Raw genomic sequence first — 17,996 nt, forward strand, 5'->3', positions numbered from 1 at the left:
ATTCCCTAACACAGACACACTTCTTCTTCTTTTTTCTTCAGAAAATGCAGGGAGTGCAGATATTTTGTTGTTGTGGTTACATTTAACTCTGTAGTGTTATTTATTGCTGCCTCAGAAAAGCACTGTCGATCACATGCTGTGTGAAGTGTTGACATGGCCTGTACCTTTTCCTGGCAATCGCTAGGGGACCCTGCTTTGTACGATGCCTCGGATCAGGCAGTGTAGTGTGTCTGTGAACACAGTTGGGCAGCAGTCGTCGCCACTGTGCGTCGCTGAAGATGTTGCAGCAGCAGCCTCTGACGGGCAACGGGCCCTCCAACGGCCGGGGACTCGGCATGAGTGGCCACCCCGGGATGCATGCGCTTAACTCGGTTCATCAACCTTCCCAGCATCGGCCCGACGGAGTGGACTCGGGCCTCGAGGGCTCAGAAAACGGACACGAAAGCCGCAGAGATATTGGTGACATACTGCAACAAATAATGACTATCACCGACCAAAGTTTGGACGAGGCGCAGGCAAAGTTAGTCAACTTATTTTTCATTTTATTTTATGTGTAAGCTTATTGACGCTGCAGCTGTTTTTTTTTAGTTTTGCCGTCTCGCAGTGACAAAGTTTCCTGAACTTCAATCTATTGTTAAGATTATTTAGCTAGTAGCTAACTAATAAGCAAACGCTAGCTAACGGAAACAAAGTTGATTTTGTTCAAACCTATTCAGGTGCATATGCTGTTGAGTTAGCCAATGCTAATTGTTTTCTTTGCTGTCATTTAAAAATACATAAGCTAAATTTAGCAGACATGGTCCCAAACGTAACGTTAGCCATTGTTAGCGTGCTAGGCTAACTAGCTATGGCTACAATAGCTAGCACTAATGTACATGTTTAAACAGTCGTTTCTTTCACAAGTTAAGACCCAATTATATGGTAAACAAATTAAAATACGACCTAACGTACTGACTGCCGTATACAGACATCTGAACATTTGCTTTCTTAGCTTGTCAGAAGCTAACGTTTGCTCAGTTAGCCATGGTAAACGGAGCGTAGTTGGTCAGTCACTTATTTTATGTTTTTGTTTTGGTCAATTTGCATATCGCCACTCTCTGCTACAGTTAGCTCGTTATGCTACCGTTAGCTACAAGTCACGCTCTTTTCTTTTTGCTCAGGAAACATGCACTCAACTGTCACAGGATGAAACCTGCGTTGTTCAGCGTCCTGTGCGAGATCAAGGAAAAAACCGGTAAAGTTTTTAAAAATGTTTTTAAAGAGTTTTGATGTTGTCAGTGTGAGCCGTAATGCATTTAATTATAAACCCGCCTTGCTGAGTTTTACTGGGGAGTGGGCTTATGGCTTATTGCAGTGTTATTAGACTGTGTTGACAGTGTGTCAACAGAAGCCAATAAAATCATAGACAAGCACACACGCATATCAGGAATTTGACTGCAGCTGTCAGTAAGTCAATATGTTTACTTTCAATGTCAAAAACAAATGTACAAGAAGATAAAGGTAATAAGACAGCTATTATGTAAAACACTATTTAGTATAAAAATAGAGACAAACCACAGCAGCTGGACAAAGAGACACACAATGCCTACAGGGCAATACAATACATGTTGGTTTGATACTTGCAACAGTTAATGTTACAGAAAAACAAGAGGGTGGTAGTCATGCTGCTATATATTTTTCAATTATGCTGTAAAAGAACATTTGATTTGATCCTTTTGTTGTTCAAAGCCGGGTTAAAAAAAAAAAAAAAAAAACCTGCAAAGGCATTAACAAGTTGCAGTCATATTTGCTTTCAGTCCACTAAAATTGTCCTACACTCAGCCCGAAAAGGATGATTTGATGTGGATGATAAATATATATTGAGCAGTGATTACTGTAAACATGATATGTGTGATGCACAAAACAAGGTGACGGCACATCATGACGACGTAATGGCTTGTCTACTTGCAAACACAGTGCATCATTGTTTCTATTGGTTGACCCTGTGAATTTACAGGACAACGTTTAACCAAAGTCAACTCTGACCTAAACAAGAAATGCATCCATGAATATATCTGCTACAAAGACTTGACTATACACAATTTTAACTTTCGTTCATGCATTCTTCTGTTGATATTTCACCCACAAAGCTAATTGTCTTATTGACAGGCTTGTCAATGAGGAACGCCCAGGAGGACGAGTCTCAGGATCCTCAGCTGGTGCGATTGGACAACATGCTGCTTGCAGAGGGTGTGGCGGGGCCGGAAAAGGGCGGCGGGGCTGCTGCTGCTGTGTCGGCTGCCACAAGCTCGGGAGGGATGTCACCTGACAGCTCGCTCGAGCACTCCGACTACAAAAGCAAGTTGAGCCAGATTCGCAGTATCTACCACACTGAGCTGGAGAAGTATGAGCAGGTACCGTGTCGCAACAGGAGACGAGCGCTTACATTACCCGTACACGCTTACCTGTACTAAAGCTGCTCACCAGAAGCGTAATCCATTGGCATGTTAGGTCTAGAGTTCAGTCACATAACTTTTCTTTGCCGGGGAATGCACTTCTTTCCTTATGTTGCTGATCAAAACGCATCGAGTATTATCTCCATATCTCTGTATGAGAGGAGTAAAACATATTCCAACCTACACCAAAGCCCGTTGTGTGCTGCTATTCAGAACACCATTCATATAGGTTGTGAAATCCACTATTGTAATGATACTCATCAGCAACATACAGTACATTCTTCCTGCAACATGAATACAAACCTTCAAATTGTTTAAGTGGCCTGTTGAACAATACAGCATAAAGCAACCCTTCTGCAGTAACGTATAGAGCTAACTAACACGCTGCTTTGTAGATCATTTGATTTATGCGGAACATACCAGTTATGCTAAGAGCTTTAGTAATTGTGCTTTTACATGCTTATACATGCTTACTGACAAATCATACTAAGCTGCCAATTTTCAGAATTATATATTGTGACATTTAATTTTCTTCCCTACAGAAACAAACAAAAAAGCCATGTTGTACATTTCAGAATAGGCTATATGAAAGCAACATTAAAAGAATACACCTAGCTTCATTGCTTTGAGCATTTCTGTTCTTCACTGTCCCTCGTCTATTGCGCCCTCTACCCAGGCATGCACCGAGTTCACCACCCATGTGATGAACCTGCTGAGGGAGCAGTCTCGTACACGGCCCGTGACTCCGCGGGAGATTGAGCGCATGGTGGGCATCATCCACCGCAAGTTCAGCACGATCCAGACCCAGCTGAAGCAGAGCACTTGTGAGGCAGTCATGATCCTGAGGTCCCGCTTCCTTGATGCCAGGTAGGCGTGTGTGGCTGTTGTTGTTGTTTTTAAGGAATACTGCACTGAAAATCCTCTTCTCTTTTCCCCTCTTCTTTCTGTTTATAATTGAGTTAATGGCATTGTTGATAAAGGCCGCCCCGCAATGATCTCGAGTATAAATAAAGGTTGAATTAACAAATAGCACTAATATGCCGCTTTGTGTCTCAACAGGCGCAAAAGGCGCAACTTCAGCAAACAGGCCACAGAAGGCCTGAATGAGTATTTCTACTCTCACCTGTCCAACCCTTACCCCAGTGAAGAAGCCAAAGAGGAACTTGCCAAACACTGTGGAATCACCATCTCTCAGGTAAACCCTTGACAATGCATTGGATGGAAAAGTTGAGGGTTTTTTGTTGTTCTGATAATATCTAAGAAGGACATTCAATGTTTCTAAAGCTTTTGAGTTTTAGTGTCAGTGAACAACTAAAGTAGCCGGCTTTCTGTACTCAAGCATAAAGACACCGTATTTATTTAACTATTCAATAACAACATGCTTAAGCATTTATGCGTTTCAAATCTATTGATCAGGATGGATCATGTTCATTTTACTTAAAGAGCATTGTATTGTTTTTATTTTCTGCCAGGTGTCCAACTGGTTTGGCAACAAAAGAATCCGCTACAAGAAAAACATTGGCAAGTTCCAAGAGGAGGCAAACCTTTATGCCATGAAGACAGCCTTGGTGGCCAGACCAGGCAACGATTCCCCGCACACTCCCAACTCCACGGGTACTTAAAATCAAGGAAAGCTTCAGTGTGCAACTGCTCGCCTTGAGGCAGTTCCCTACTCTGCCTCAGTTTGTCCCCGTCCAAGAACTTGTCAATCATACGGCTCACATGAACACAATGTGTAACCTGAGGCTCAGGAAATCGGAAATGGTTGTTGTTGTCAGGCATTGAGGAAGCGCATAGCAAACAAAGACCATTTTGCCAATAACAGTAATGCCAATTTTAGTTTTTTAACTGGTCTGTTGTGCAATTTATCTATGCTTTATTTTTTCCTCTTTTTATTTTAGTTTTTTTTTACCAAAGTTGTGTTTTTTTCAGTAGCGAGCTCCGTGGCTGCGAGCCTCACATTTCCTGCCACAGCTTAGTTTGCTCCTGATTAGCTGGGGGGCTAGTGTATGTATCATTATGTGATGGCAGTAAATTAAAAAAGACAAGATAATACACAATATAGAATTACATTATACCATTAATAGTACATTCATAGTATTCCACCCTAAACTGCTACAACAACACTGAAGCTGCTACTGAGGTTGCTCTCTTGTTTACGTCTTCCTTTAGGATCTGGCTCCTTCTCTCTGCCCGGGTCAGCTGACATGTTCCTCGGGGTTCCACCTGTGAACGGCGATCAATCCGCTTACCAAATTGGAGTGCAGGTAAACTATTTCACTCATAAGGAACACACACACACACACACACACACACTGAGAGACCAAAGCATTGTTGGTTTTGGTCTTTTCATGGAAAAACATAGAGTAACTCCGGCCTTATACTTTTGGAAATACCAATTGTTTTATGTTGTCATGATTTAATGGTAGATATTTTACATTATTACTAGAGCTTCAATTAAATTGTCGATTTTTCATTTAGTGTATAAAACATCAAACTATGAAAAATGATGGTTACAATTGTCTGGAGCTGAAGGTGACGTCATCAAATGTCTTGTTATCCGACCAGCAGTCCAAAACCCAATTATTAGAGTTTCCTGTAATATATAAGAGAAGGAAAAGCATGAAATCCTCACATATGAGAAGCTTGAACTGTAAAGTGTTTGACATTTTTGTTGAAAACCTGCTTGTCAAAGTCAACATGTTAATGCAGTTGTGATCAGAGACTCTTCAGAAAAGGATAGTGTAATTGTTTTTAGTGTACACTTTTGTACCGTTATAGTTACAGACTCTCTCTTACCTTCCACAAAATGCACAAAAAACACAGAATATTTTTATCCTCAAATGTTTTATAGATCTCGTGATAATATCATTATTGTTAATTATTTTGGCTATAATAAACAAGTAGTGAAAATCTGATATTGTGACAGCTCTGGTTTCCAATAAGCACCCGAACGCACCAACAAAGAAGAGTTCTGTCAGCTGCATTACCTCCACATGTAACATAACTCTGACAGAACCACACCGAACATAGGGTTTATTCTCGCCCATGAACTATGACAGTAGCTGCCCAGAAAATATGAAATCAATCCAAAACTTGTGATTGTGTAGAATAGTTTGCAGTAATGTTAAGTATGAACCTTTTGTGGTTAAGGTGCTAAAAACAACAGGGGGATGTGCTGAAAAATGACATAATGACAAAAGTACTAAGCAGACATGAGGCACAGTTGTCCTTTGACACTTTTTCGTTTTTCTTTCGATTTGTCAGGCTAACGGGAACTGCTACGGTCCAAACTCGCCCCCATCCGCCGCCTCGCCCAACAGCAACCACTCGGACAATTCTGACTGACCCAGCCCACTGGCACAGAATGACAGCGATGGAAAGTTTGATGACAGAAAAGACGGAAAGAATGCACTCGGCTGCAGTTGTTTTTGTACATTGTTTTGTTTGGTTTGATTATTTTTAATGTACGTTGTATTTTATTCTTTTCTTACCGCTCAGCGTGGGTCATTAGTGTGTGTGTGTGTGTGTGTGTGTGTGTGTGTGTGTGTGTGTGTGTGTGTGTGTGTGTGTGTGTGTGTGTGTGTGTGTGTGTGTGTGTGTGTGTGTGTGTGCGCGTGCATGCAGGTGTGGTTTTATTATCAGGGTTGTAGGGTTTGTTTTCCACTACTTTTGAAATGTTACTGAGGTGTGTGTTTGTCATTAGGAAGGAGAGGGTGGGGACAGCATTATCATTTTTATCTCACTATATCATTATTATTATTAATATTGTTACTGTTTTATTATTAATGCTACAACTATTTTCATTTTAACAGTTCAGAAAGAGAGAATGCATTTAGTGAATGAGAGGACAATAGAGGAAAATCCAAAGATTTTGTGTGTTTGTTTCTCTCGTTTGTTTGTTTGTTTGTTTGTTTGTTTGTTTGTTTGTTTTCTACCGGGCTTATGTGTCCCTGTAAAATGAATGAGGGGTGTGTGAGACCACATCAATTGTTTGAATGAGTATATCAACAGTGCTGTCTTTTTTCTGTACAGTGAAACACCTGTATTCTCTCTACCTCTTTTACAATAAAGACTCTGTATTCACAACCAGATGGTGATCGGTCCAGATTGATGTAGAGTCGAGGTCAACAAAGCTTGAAGTGGCCGGTATAAAGGGCTGGTTGACTTAAATTACAAAAGACCCCAAATGTTTCCTCCCAACTGTATCTAGCAATGCAATCAGTGTGGGTTTTGTTTGCCCAGTTTTTGAGATGTTTGCCTCTCTTTATCCCCAATACAATGGAGCAGAATGGAATTTGATTTATGGTGCTCAAGATCTTGCTAACAGTTTTCTCTCTAAGTACCTTTATTATATGAAGAAGTAGATACAATGAAAACTTGACAGGATGTTATTGAAGTTTCAACATTAATTTTAACATCTAGTTTATATTGTGCTGATGTGGAGCATACTCATTCATTTACTTTTTGTTGTATTAGTTGATTTAAAAACGGTAGTAATCAACATAACAAATAATTATAAATGAGTTAGTCTAAAAGGTTACTTTTTCATTTATTGTCCCTTTTTTAAAATGTAACAATAAATAGGCGACTCCTCCAGCTAAACTGAGATGGGGTGTTATCGTGTGGCGTGTGGAGTTAAAAACTGCAGGATTCATGTGCCCCAAACTATAATGCGTTCAATGCTGTTAATGAATCTACATCTACAATGGACTTAGGGCTCTCGCGCTTACACCAATTGTCTTTTTAAAGTGCCACGTGTGCGTCCCCACGGTCTCATTGGCAGCATCAAAGGGTTTCGACAAGCAAATGTCGAACAACTGTGGCGCTAAACGGCGCGCCATCACGACACAGCCGCCCAAATGGCACGCGTGGTCTATTGTGAAATGGAGGTGTGAATGCAGAATGTTTAACCATTGTCACACCTTCACACTTCGGACTGACTAACAAATGCAAAGGCGTCAAACGTGAATGCAAGGTGTCGGCACTCGCCGTAAGTGAGCGTGCAGTCCACAGAAGGGAACAAGGAGGAAGAAAGAAAGACAGGCCTATTACGCAGGAAATTAACACCCCCAAAGTGATGTTGGGGAGCCACGTGTAATAATTGATTTAGACAAAATAATACGTATGCTATCATTTCTCAATCTGGCACCAGAAATGTTATCACGTCAGAAGATGTCGCAGGTTTTGGTATAATAATAAACCATCTGAACAGATGGATAGAAGTGCCAACCCATTCAGTGACTCGCACCCCAAATGGTACACAAATGGTTAACGCGCTCTCTTTTACACGCAGCTGTACAGACTTTACAGCATCCAAGTGTCGTTGTCCAACATATTAGGCTACTGATATCACAAGAAAACTGCAAATCCAAGTGGAATATTGCTGGAAATATCAATGACAAATATAATTTGTCTTGATAATTTGTTTTAAATTCGTGACTATTTACTGTCTATGTTAAAATTTGGGAATTGGTTATTTTCCACTTTTGTGTAATTTTTGTGTGTGCAAAAAGCAATGCTCCAATTCTCATATAAAATAACAATAACGTGAGGTTACCAAAGAAAACTAATCTTAATTTAAATGTTCTATTCTTTTAAGGTAAACATCTAAAATGTTGTATGTTCCTGTAATTCTACGCATGGCATTTTACGCACTGCTTTGTGCATAATATGCAAAGAGTAAGGTATACGTTTTGTGACCTTATGTCTTGTGTTTTGTATCTTAATCTTAATTTGTTGCATGATAGTGAGATTGAGCCCTCACATCAATTAAATGTAAGAAAAGTCCATTTAGTTCAATGTAAAGTAGTCCTACTGGTAATAAAAAACGGTGAAATCGAGGAGCTAAGGAGAGAGGGAGTGGGTTGTTGTTGTAAAAATGTGTTATGTGGTAGGAGGAGCCTGAGGTTAAAGAAGCAATTGTACATGTCACAGCCACATTGCCTGATCAGTTGCAGACTGTGAAGGAACCTTTTTGACCTGTCGCCACTGGATAAAGAAGGACCGCACTGGCTATAATGAAACTGCTTCAGGAAACAGGGGATGCAACAAAGGAAAGAAAGGTAAAACAACAAAACAAGTCTCAATGCATGTTAGAAATAGTGTTTATAGATAGCGTTAATGTTTTGATGGTTACACTCAGATATTAAGGTAAATTAAATTGAATCGCCCACTACTGTACATTTGGTTAATCCCCTCAACGTTTTGTTCTTCTTTTAGATCATAAAATCTCAGGTGGAGAAACGTCGAAGGGAGAGGATGAACAGCAGTCTGGAGCGTCTGAGGACCATGTTGCTCCAGGAGCCACAACAACTGGTAAAAAAACACAACCCTCTGAGTGCACTTGTAGATATTGTGAAAAGAGATACTATGGTTTTCATCTTATATGTATTTATCATTAACTGTAAAGGTCTTAAACATACTGTATCATCTCAATCACTAAATATGTAACTGGCCTTCTATGAGAGCACACTATCAAAGAAATCCAGGGACATTTGAATGTTTGCATACAACTGAATATAGAATTGTTTAGGTAAAGAAAATATGTTAGATCATTGTACCATGATGTAGAATTCCGGCCTCTTACTGCCAACAGACTCCATTAACTCATATCGATGTTTTCATGCAGGGCAGGACTCAGCATAGAATGGAGAAAGCTGAGATACTCGAGCACTCAGTGTTCTTCCTGCAGAACACGGCTGAAAGAGGCAAGACGAGAGCTGCTGCAGGTGGTGGAGACCAGAAGCACTCCTTCCAAGACGGCTTCTCCACCTGCCTGCAGACAGCCGCTCAGTTCCTGGGACCTGAGGGGAAAGGCCTGTGGCTCGGAGCATCTCTGGATGCATCTCTTGCCACACGTTTTTCCCGTTTAGACTCTGATTCTGCAGGTGTTCAAAGGACATCTGAAGCCCGTTCCTTCACCTCTCTGCCACACACAAAGTCCATTCTCCGGATGCTGAGGAAAAAGTCCAAGCACAGACTGCACACACGAGACTGCAGTGTTGCTCATCCGTACCGACTTCCAGTCCAGCAGAGGTTTCCCCAACAGGCTCAGAGACAAAATCAGCTTGAAACCAGGGTGGAGAGTCAAGCCGGAAAACAGAGCCCGTCCCAGAGCAGCCCTGTCAGCCACACCTTGTGGAGGCCCTGGTCCTGATCACCACGCAGTGACCTCTGAAAATTAACTTTAAATGACTCTAACAACTGTACTGTTCCTGAAAGGAAATGTTCATTGTAATGTTGTAAACAAATGTCCTCTGGTCCTCTGATAATGGTGTTGTTGTTCAACCACAACCTCAAGCCTGTAAATTATGAAAAATGTTATTTGTGCATGTACTGTATCAGTGAGTGGGGCAGCCATCTATCCTGCTGACAGGCACGGGGACTCTCTCTTTCCAGCCGGGGCCTGCTGCTGTGCTGAAGAGCAAGTGTACATGTGAGTATCATGGAGCATCCGTCCTCGTTCATACTCTGCTAAAAAAAAAACGTCTGCTACATCTGCCTTCATGATTCAAGATACTGAAGTGGATAATGATTGAGTGTCCATCCATCCGTCACATTTCCAGGAGTGGGAGCTCAGGGTTCGAGGCTGGAAGAGCCCCATGCAGCCCCTCACACTCACCTGTGTGCCATGATGTCTGCTGACATTAATGACACCTCTGTTAACAATATAACTTGTATTCTGTTTAAATATATATCTTGTCTATTTTGCACAATAATTTATTCTGGATATCTCCCTATGGTGAGAAGTATTTTTTATTTTTTTATTATAATGAAATAAAAACTTTTCCTAAAATAAAAAAACATGGTGTCAAATTGTTTTGGTTTTTTCCCGATGCAAGCTGCAGGCCTTTTGTTTGTGCTGAAGTTGACAGCTCTCTTTAGTCAGAGCCTGAGGTGTGAAGCCTCCTGCTGAGCTACATCCTCCAGGTGTGAAGTCTGGCCATGAGGTGAAAAGGTTCAGTAGCAGTTCTCACTTCAAAGACATCAAAAGATAGCTCTACTCACACATAATCCAGTCAGTTTGAAAGCATTTTAGGATTAAATCACTAATATAAAAACAAGATAATATAACCTGGATCAGTCTGTGCAAAAGATTTACCACCAAAAACAAAAAAGCAAATGAAAAGATGTAACAACCTAGATTGTGCTGCAGCACACAGTGTGTTTATCTACTTATTCTGTTTATAAAATAAAGTCTGACTGAACTTGTTCTGTTCCTGAAAATAAAATTCTGTGTTACATAATTATTCCTTGTATAATTCAATAGTTTTATTATAATACTTACCCAAACATATTCAGAATGCTATAGCACTAAATGTTACTGCTTTTCCAACAAGGACTCCTTTGTCTACAGTAAGTTTATGTTAGGTACATCTACATCAAAATACATTTTCTTTATTATTCTCTTTACCGTGACAGAATAAGGTTGAATGATCTGAAAACCCCAGCTGTGCTCAGACCAATGGAGAATCACTAAACTCCCGAACAGCCCCAGATTTACTTGCAGAAGATAACCCTGCCACAGTTTATTTCTATCAATATATATTCTGTTCTTGAAGAAGTGTGACTGATCTCAAATACAGTTATTTGTTATATAATTTCTTACCGTGTTACATACTATAATTATACCACGTGGCCATGTAAATGCGGAGTCCCTGTTAAACGTATGCTACAGGACTAAATTCCACTGCTTTCCATTAAGGACTACTTTATATAGGATATCTAATGTTTCTCTTTGATACAACTATACTATATATATATATATATATATATATATATATATATATATATATATATATATATATATATATATATATATATATATATATATATATATATATATTTGTTATCATACTCTTTACCTGGTAGGATAAAGATCTTCTGAAAACCCCTCCAGCTCACGTCCACGTTTGTTTTCATTGTAATTAGTATTCATTCTCTCACCTACGTGTCCGCAGCTGCTCACAGGACATTTGTTTTCTGCGCGTGTCTGGTGTCAGATCACAGGAAACAAAACGTGTCTTAACACCTCCTGCAGCCCTTTGAAGTTCATTCACACTCAGAGGACATTTGTCGGATTATAAGTGTCTAATTATTGATTGATATTTCCCCTCCTGAAAAAGGAATATTTGGATCGTTTGAAACCAACATGACACGTGTTTAACGAGTTTGTTGAGCTTTCCTGTGGAAGACCAGCATTCATGTTAAATTCCCTGTAGTTAATTATTATTAATAATAAAACATCAAGAACGCAGTCGCCTATTTATGGAAGAGTTTGTCTACTTGCTTGAACTTAAATGTTGACACAAATACAAACTATAGAGGAAGTTCTATAGGCTCGTTCAGCAACATATTACAAAAGACAATTGCAAATGTGTCTTTCATGTCTTTGTTTATATTTTATTGGCCACCAGCAGCAGTTCCTAATCCAACCTTTTACATTACTGGATGTCACTGATCCGATGTGAGACAGCGTGGGAGACACTTTTCTGACTCTTTCTCATGGGAAAAAAAGCCCTTTTGCACTTTTATTATCTGTTAGTATTAGTACATCATTAAATATGTGTGTGGAGGACTGCGAGCTTCCAGGTTCCCACACACACGCTTACAAACACTGGTCACTCAAATGCAAATTACGCACGAGGCTTGCCCAGTCATTTGACTTATTTCACACATATTCGTTGGTTGAGTTCATTATAATTGTAGCTCTGCCTCAGTTTCAGTAAAGAGCACTCATTCGGTCATTTTATTCTCTCCTACAAAATGTATTGTGCCTCTATCAGGCGACCTGTTCTCACTGTAATAATAACAGTGTCGTGGTTTCTTGTGAACACAGGCTACTGCTGTCTTATTCATCCATCAAGTTAGTCACTGAATTAGCTCCGTCTGACTAAATGATGAGAATGAAAGGCAGCAGGAATCCACTGCTGGTTTAAATTGTGACTTTCAGTGAAGACAACAGAATCTATCGTGTGGCTTTATGGTCGTTTTTACCATTACGTAGTGATTTATCTCAATGACATGTTTAAGTATTTCTGCGAATTGTGTATCATGTCTTTCCTGAATGAAGGCACGTGCCAAACATATTATGGTTGATAATATAAACTCAGGAGCCTCTGACATTTAACTCATCTGACATATTATTTTAATATGTATCTTGATGGCACTGACGACTAAGATTTCATCTATGTTAAGCATATATACTTTTAAATACTTACAGCCTGTTATAATTGCGTCTGTAAATGAATTCAGTCGATTGTTAAGCGTTTTTCAGCTGGCGCGTGTTTGAATTAAGTGTGAAGTGGTCGCGTGCTGGTGGCGCTGCTGGTACTGCTGCACGTGTCTGTCTCTAAAGGGTTTAGGGAATTTCAGAGTTTATCAATTAACAAAGAGACACGGTTTGCCCCGGCAGCCAGTAGAATACATCTAAGATATTAAACAGTATCTGAAAAATAAATAATTCATCCCTAAAATCATCATAAACTAACCACAGAGCCCTAAAATGTTTACCTTCTAATATAAGGACCAACAATACTGAGAAAGAATATGGTTAAAAAAAGGGCAGAGGTGCAAAGTACCTTAGTAGATTTAGTCAAGAACTGTACTACACTTTAAGGTATACTTGGACTTCACTTGAATATCAATTTTAATTTACTTTATACTTCTACTATATGCTTTCAGAGGGTGATATTATACCGTACTTACATTACTTGTTTGACAGGTACTTTGGTAAATGAGTTTTTATTTAGTTTTCTTTATAAATAAAACACATTTTTAAGATTTAACCAGTGGTTCCCAACCATTTGTTCTGGCGACCCCTATCAAAACACTTTGCCACGTTGCTGTTAGTAGTTCCACAAAACTTCTCAGATGATTTCATTTTGAGGAAATACAACGAAAAGTGTGAAGCCCCCCAAAAAGTAAAACTATCCATAATTTCACAAAACAAAACAATGTCATAGAAAAGTAAAACATATATTACAAGTGTGTGTTGCAGAACTTTCTTTTTACATCTTTCCTTTCCAATGTATCACGTCAAAACCTTTCAGATGTATCTGGTGACCCCAGGAAGTTCCTGATCCTTGCGTTGGAAACTCACTGTATATGACTTTCGATAAATAAAGTACATTTTGCTGATACTATTTCTACACTCAGGATTTTGAATGCAGAAGTTTTACCTTGTTGTAGTGGTACTTTTACTTAAGTAAAGGATCTGAGTACTTCTTTCATCACTGCACACCGGGCTGCTTACATACACAATGTGCATGGAGATAAACATTATAGTGTTGCAGGGAGAGTAAGGCAAATGGGCACATGTTCTCCAAACCAAATGATAATAAATATAAATAAACAAATGGCCTTTCGTCGACAAGGCAACACGCAGACACATGTTGAATAAGTGTGGCAGTGGGAGAATGTCCCCCAGCTCTTTCTCATCATGGGAACGTGGAACAGGAGGCTTCGTGGTCACTTTATTACCTGTTAAAACCGATACTTCATTTACAAAGTGTGCTTGGAGAAGAGGTGACTTTCAGGTTCCCACAAGCACACGGGACACTCCGAATAATCGTTACAAGGGTGTAACAAGAGGCAAACAAGGTTTTGTGGTTGTCTGTAACTAATCACATTATTTGGAAGAGCTTCGTGTAAAAGGATATACTTTACACGCGCTGCTGTTGTCTCTGGATAAATATGCAGTATCATTAGACACAATGTTAAATATAATGTGAAAATAGATACAAGTGAGTTCTTTGTAGATGATCCAAAAGATAACACAACGACTTTATTACTTTTTGTGTACTGAGTGTGGTAGACTGTCCACACCGACACACCTTCAGTAATGTTGGCATATGTGGGAGTAGGTCCTTCAACTCGCTCTCATGGGAAGATTGACCATGGAGCTGTATTCTTACTTTATTACGTGTTAGAATCGATACATCATTACAAAGTGTGCTTGGGGCAGGAGTGGCTTTTGGGTTCCCACGAGTTGTTTCTCAGAATGTTATCATGAAATGTGCCATTTGGTTTTAATCTTATTATTTCACAGGTATTTGCAGAGCCATGCGTAAACGGTAATTTTACGCGTGACACCTAGACGCTATTTCCAGCCGACTTTGCAGATAGCTTGCATATTAATGAATTTTTTGGGGAATAAAATTATATATATTTAACTTTGAACTCTAGTTTTGACTTCGTTTTATTTTTAAATTACAACCTAAGAGACAACAGTTTACAGATCTGCGCATAAAAGTGGATTTTACGCACACCGTGACATTTTCCCTTGTTGCATATTTTATAGTATTCATGAGAACCCCAACATCAGTGAGTCGGTGAATGAGTGCTTATTCCAAATGTTTTTAATTTCTCCTGATTTTCGAGTTTTGACCTGAGGACATGTCTCGTTTGGCCCTTCCATACCAAAGGCGTGAGAAGTCACCCACAGTCATTTGTCTGAGCTTCATGCTGTTTTGGCGGATGCTTGTTGCTTTCCTTGCATATGTAAAATGTGTCACACGAGCTGGTAACACCTTTCACAGGCGCGTGCCGCTCACTCTCGGCAGGGGGCCCCCAGATTAGAGAAGGGTCTTCAGTCTGCATTCATCTTCAGAGACTTGTTCAAATGTGTTAAATAGATTATTAAGAAGGTTGAAGTACTAAAGTAACATGTATTTTCTAATTTTAATGTTTTAACAAAAATAGCCTAACTAAAATGCAACTTTTAACTTTTAACTGTAGCAGACTGTCAAACTGCAGCAAAGGGAGTCACATCAAAGCAAAAATTCATTTATAATGCAGAATATTTTTGCAGACATTGACGTACTTGGTAAAACTGAGTTTAGTAGTTTCAGCATGAAGTTAAAAACTGGAGTAAAATGAAGTCTGAGGTGGTGGGTGGAGCCTAAAGTCACGCCCACGTAGGCCTATGGCTTAAAACCTCTCACTGACATGTCCCTTGTCACATTCAGCTTCGACTGAAAGACCGACAGAGCTGCAGTCACCAGGAGGCTGCTTGGAATAAACTACAATCATGAAATTGCTTCAGGATTCAGAGGACGCGAAGGCTGAAAGAAAGGTACTTATATGCTTTCATGAAATCAGATTATGTTGTAGCTCATCATAAATGCACTGTTATATGTTGTGTCTCTCCTGAGATGCCTATGTGGGACAAAAAGCATATTTGTTGGAAAGACTGAAAGCTCTCAGTCTGGTTGCATTCTTTAATTCCATTATCTGTTTTCTGTCTCGCAGAGTCTCAAACCTCAGGTGGAGAGACGTCGAAGAGAGAGAATGAACCGCAGCCTGGAGAGTCTAAAGACTCTTTTACTACAGCAACAGGTAAGAGCTCACGTGGTCACTTTGTCCATCCTACAAGATTAAAGTGCTTTTTTAGTGAGACTGTTTATTAACTCTTTGTTTCTGTCCCAAGGAAGCGACTCAGCGCAGAGTGGAGAAAGCTGAGATACTCGAGCACACTGTCCTCTTCCTGCAGAACACATACGAAGGTGACAAGACGAGAGTTGGAGTTGGTGGTGTAAGCCAGAAACAATCCTACCAAGATGGTTTCTCCACCTGCCTACAGAGAGCTTCTCGGTTCCTGGGACATGAGGGGAAAGGCCTGTGGCTTGGAGCAGCGCTGGATGCATCTCTTGCTGCTCGCTTTTCCAGTTTAGACTCTGATTCTGCAGGCGTCCAACGAAGAACTGAAGCTCGTTCCTCCTCCAGCTCTCTGCTTCTGAGGAAATCCTCAACGTCTATTCTTCGGTTGCTGATACACAGGTCCGGGCACAGACTGCGCACAGCTGCACCCACTGTGACCAGTTGTGTTCAGACCCTCGGTGAATCACATCGCTCTCCCACAGCTCCCCAACAGCCCCACAAAGTGGCGAGTCGAGCGAGCAAACAAAGCCCGTCTCAGAGCATGACGGCCAGCCAGTCTCTGTGGAGGCCCTGGCCCTGATCACCACGGAGCGACTCCAGAAACTGAACTTTTTAATGACTCTAACATGCTGATTATATTTATACAAGAGCATGTGTTGTTCATTTGACTTTCTACAAGGACATTTTCAGTGCAATGTATTGAACACGGGCCTCCTACGTTCTGTAAAGTCTGATAAATATGTAGATATTGTAAATCTATTGTGATCACACCAAGTGCTGCTACAGCCTTTACAGGCTAACTGTGTCATATTGTTAAGTATTTTGCACCTTAATTTATTTTATTTGTCATTTGCAAATAAACAAAAGGAAAAATCACTAAACAATGGTCTTGTGTTTATTGATTGTTTGCTGGCACGTGTCTTGAAGAGCATACGCATAAGTGTGGACCTGTGCTGCCGCACGCGAGGACGATAGGCGCCATGCGGTGACGTTTCACACAACGTAACAAACTTAATCCTCACTCCTTTACTTCGAAAAACTATAACATACACACACGTGGTCAAAACATTCAGGGACATTGAATACATACATGTAACGTAATTAGATTTTAATTACACGTATGTTAGATTATCAGGTGTACATTAAAAGTACTTACAATGATTTACTACATTAGTTTACATGTAACTATACTTATTAGACATACATCAACTAATGTAGTGAATCATTTTAAGTTGTTAAGAAATGGAAGCCTTGCGTAAAAGAGGTGCAATTCACGTGCGTAATGTCATATCTTCCTGCTTTGAAATCGACATTTAGTGATCAAATGTGTTTCCTGTCTAAATAGAGATTTAATTGAGAATATAAATCACTGTTCTGGCGAAAGTCACTTTTTTCTGCGTAAAGAATTGGGTATTTTTGGCGTGCGTAAAGCACTTCTTGGTTCCTGATACAATGGAGCAAGTCTTTCGATCTCTAACCATTTGCATTTCAAACGTCAGGCGAATGCGCGTGGGAACGTGGGAAATGCCACAATCTCGGTGCCCCCCCCTCTCCAGTGACGTATCAGTTTTAACAGGTAGTAAAGCTGTAAATGCAGCGCCATTTCCTCTTTTCCCACGAGAAAGAGTTTGAGCCCTTTGACATCTTTTTAGCTGAAGAAATTTGGTGTATATGTCTGTTCCAATTACATCTCAATATAAGTCGCAGGTGTTGAATATATGCATGTTCTAACCTTGTCATTACACCGCCATGTTTAAACTAAAAATGGTTTTAATTTTAGAAGTTAGTTTTCAAACATACCAAATGAAAACAAATGTCAGTCTGAATTTTGTAAGAAATAATATAAAAGTAGAAAAACGAGACATGTAGAATATTTCATTTTGATGAAATTACCATATCGGTTATTCCACGGACAATATAAGCCCACACATATTTTCTGTATGTTACAGAAATAATATTGTCCGTGGAGTTGAGCATCATCAGTTGGAATTGGACACATTCTAGAATGTTATGACACACACTGTGAGGATCAGTCTACAGACAAGAACTGATCATCTTTATACATACACGACCCACAAATGATGGAGGATCACAATAAGACTCCTGACACTACCCCTCTAAATTCGCCAACTGCTCCTCAGGAAGCGGATACAAACAGGCGATGCATAGTGGGACGCT

At 39.9% G+C, this 17,996-nt stretch overlaps 3 protein-coding genes across 3 annotated transcripts in view; all 3 read left to right on the forward strand.

The window, feature by feature from the left end:
- The window catches only part of rgl2 (ral guanine nucleotide dissociation stimulator-like 2), a 45,337-nt gene extending 38,810 nt beyond the window's left edge, over positions 1-6,527 (forward strand). Inside the window, exon 21 of the mRNA XM_029451153.1 lies at positions 5,950-6,527. The gene's annotated coding sequence lies outside the window, so the exon portion shown is untranslated. The remainder of the gene's footprint in view (positions 1-5,949) is intronic.
- Positions 59-6,524, forward strand: pbx2 (pre-B-cell leukemia homeobox 2). Its single transcript, XM_029451158.1, has 8 exons — positions 59-520; positions 1,161-1,234; positions 2,149-2,393; positions 3,112-3,302; positions 3,495-3,630; positions 3,908-4,049; positions 4,608-4,702; positions 5,703-6,524. Exons 1-8 carry the CDS (start codon positions 279-281, stop codon positions 5,781-5,783), a joined length of 1,206 nt encoding a protein of 401 aa, XP_029307018.1. The 5' UTR covers positions 59-278; the 3' UTR covers positions 5,784-6,524.
- A 1,861-nt stretch (positions 6,528-8,388) lies between the features above and the next one.
- On the forward strand, positions 8,389-16,678 carry LOC115021007 (uncharacterized). The gene is made up of 7 exons (XM_029451119.1): positions 8,389-8,500; positions 8,658-8,753; positions 9,067-9,587; positions 14,740-14,762; positions 15,458-15,513; positions 15,690-15,776; positions 15,868-16,678. Exons 1-7 carry the CDS (start codon positions 8,456-8,458, stop codon positions 16,396-16,398), a joined length of 1,359 nt encoding a protein of 452 aa, XP_029306979.1. The 5' UTR covers positions 8,389-8,455; the 3' UTR covers positions 16,399-16,678.
- Positions 16,679-17,996: the final 1,318 nt, after the last annotated feature.

This window comes from Cottoperca gobio, chromosome 16, assembly GCF_900634415.1.
Source record: "Cottoperca gobio chromosome 16, fCotGob3.1, whole genome shotgun sequence".
Lineage (NCBI taxonomy): Eukaryota > Metazoa > Chordata > Actinopteri > Perciformes > Bovichtidae > Cottoperca > Cottoperca gobio.

What these genes read in the sequence shown, in the direction of transcription:
- pbx2 (XM_029451158.1), top strand. Translation starts at nt 279, where the DNA reads ATGTTGCAGCAGCAGCCTCTGACGGGCAACGGGCCCTCCAACGGCCGG. An exon ending in GCACACTCCCAACTCCACGG is followed by an intron (nt 4,050 to 4,607) that starts GTACTTAAAATC and finishes GTCTTCCTTTAG; the next exon opens with GATCTGGCTCCTTCTCTCTG. An exon ending in CTTACCAAATTGGAGTGCAG is followed by an intron (nt 4,703 to 5,702) that starts GTAAACTATTTC and finishes TCGATTTGTCAG; the next exon opens with GCTAACGGGAACTGCTACGG.
- LOC115021007 (XM_029451119.1), top strand. Translation starts at nt 8,456, where the DNA reads ATGAAACTGCTTCAGGAAACAGGGGATGCAACAAAGGAAAGAAAG. An exon ending in ATGCAACAAAGGAAAGAAAG is followed by an intron (nt 8,501 to 8,657) that starts GTAAAACAACAA and finishes TTCTTCTTTTAG; the next exon opens with ATCATAAAATCTCAGGTGGA. An exon ending in ACGCGAAGGCTGAAAGAAAG is followed by an intron (nt 15,514 to 15,689) that starts GTACTTATATGC and finishes TCTGTCTCGCAG; the next exon opens with AGTCTCAAACCTCAGGTGGA.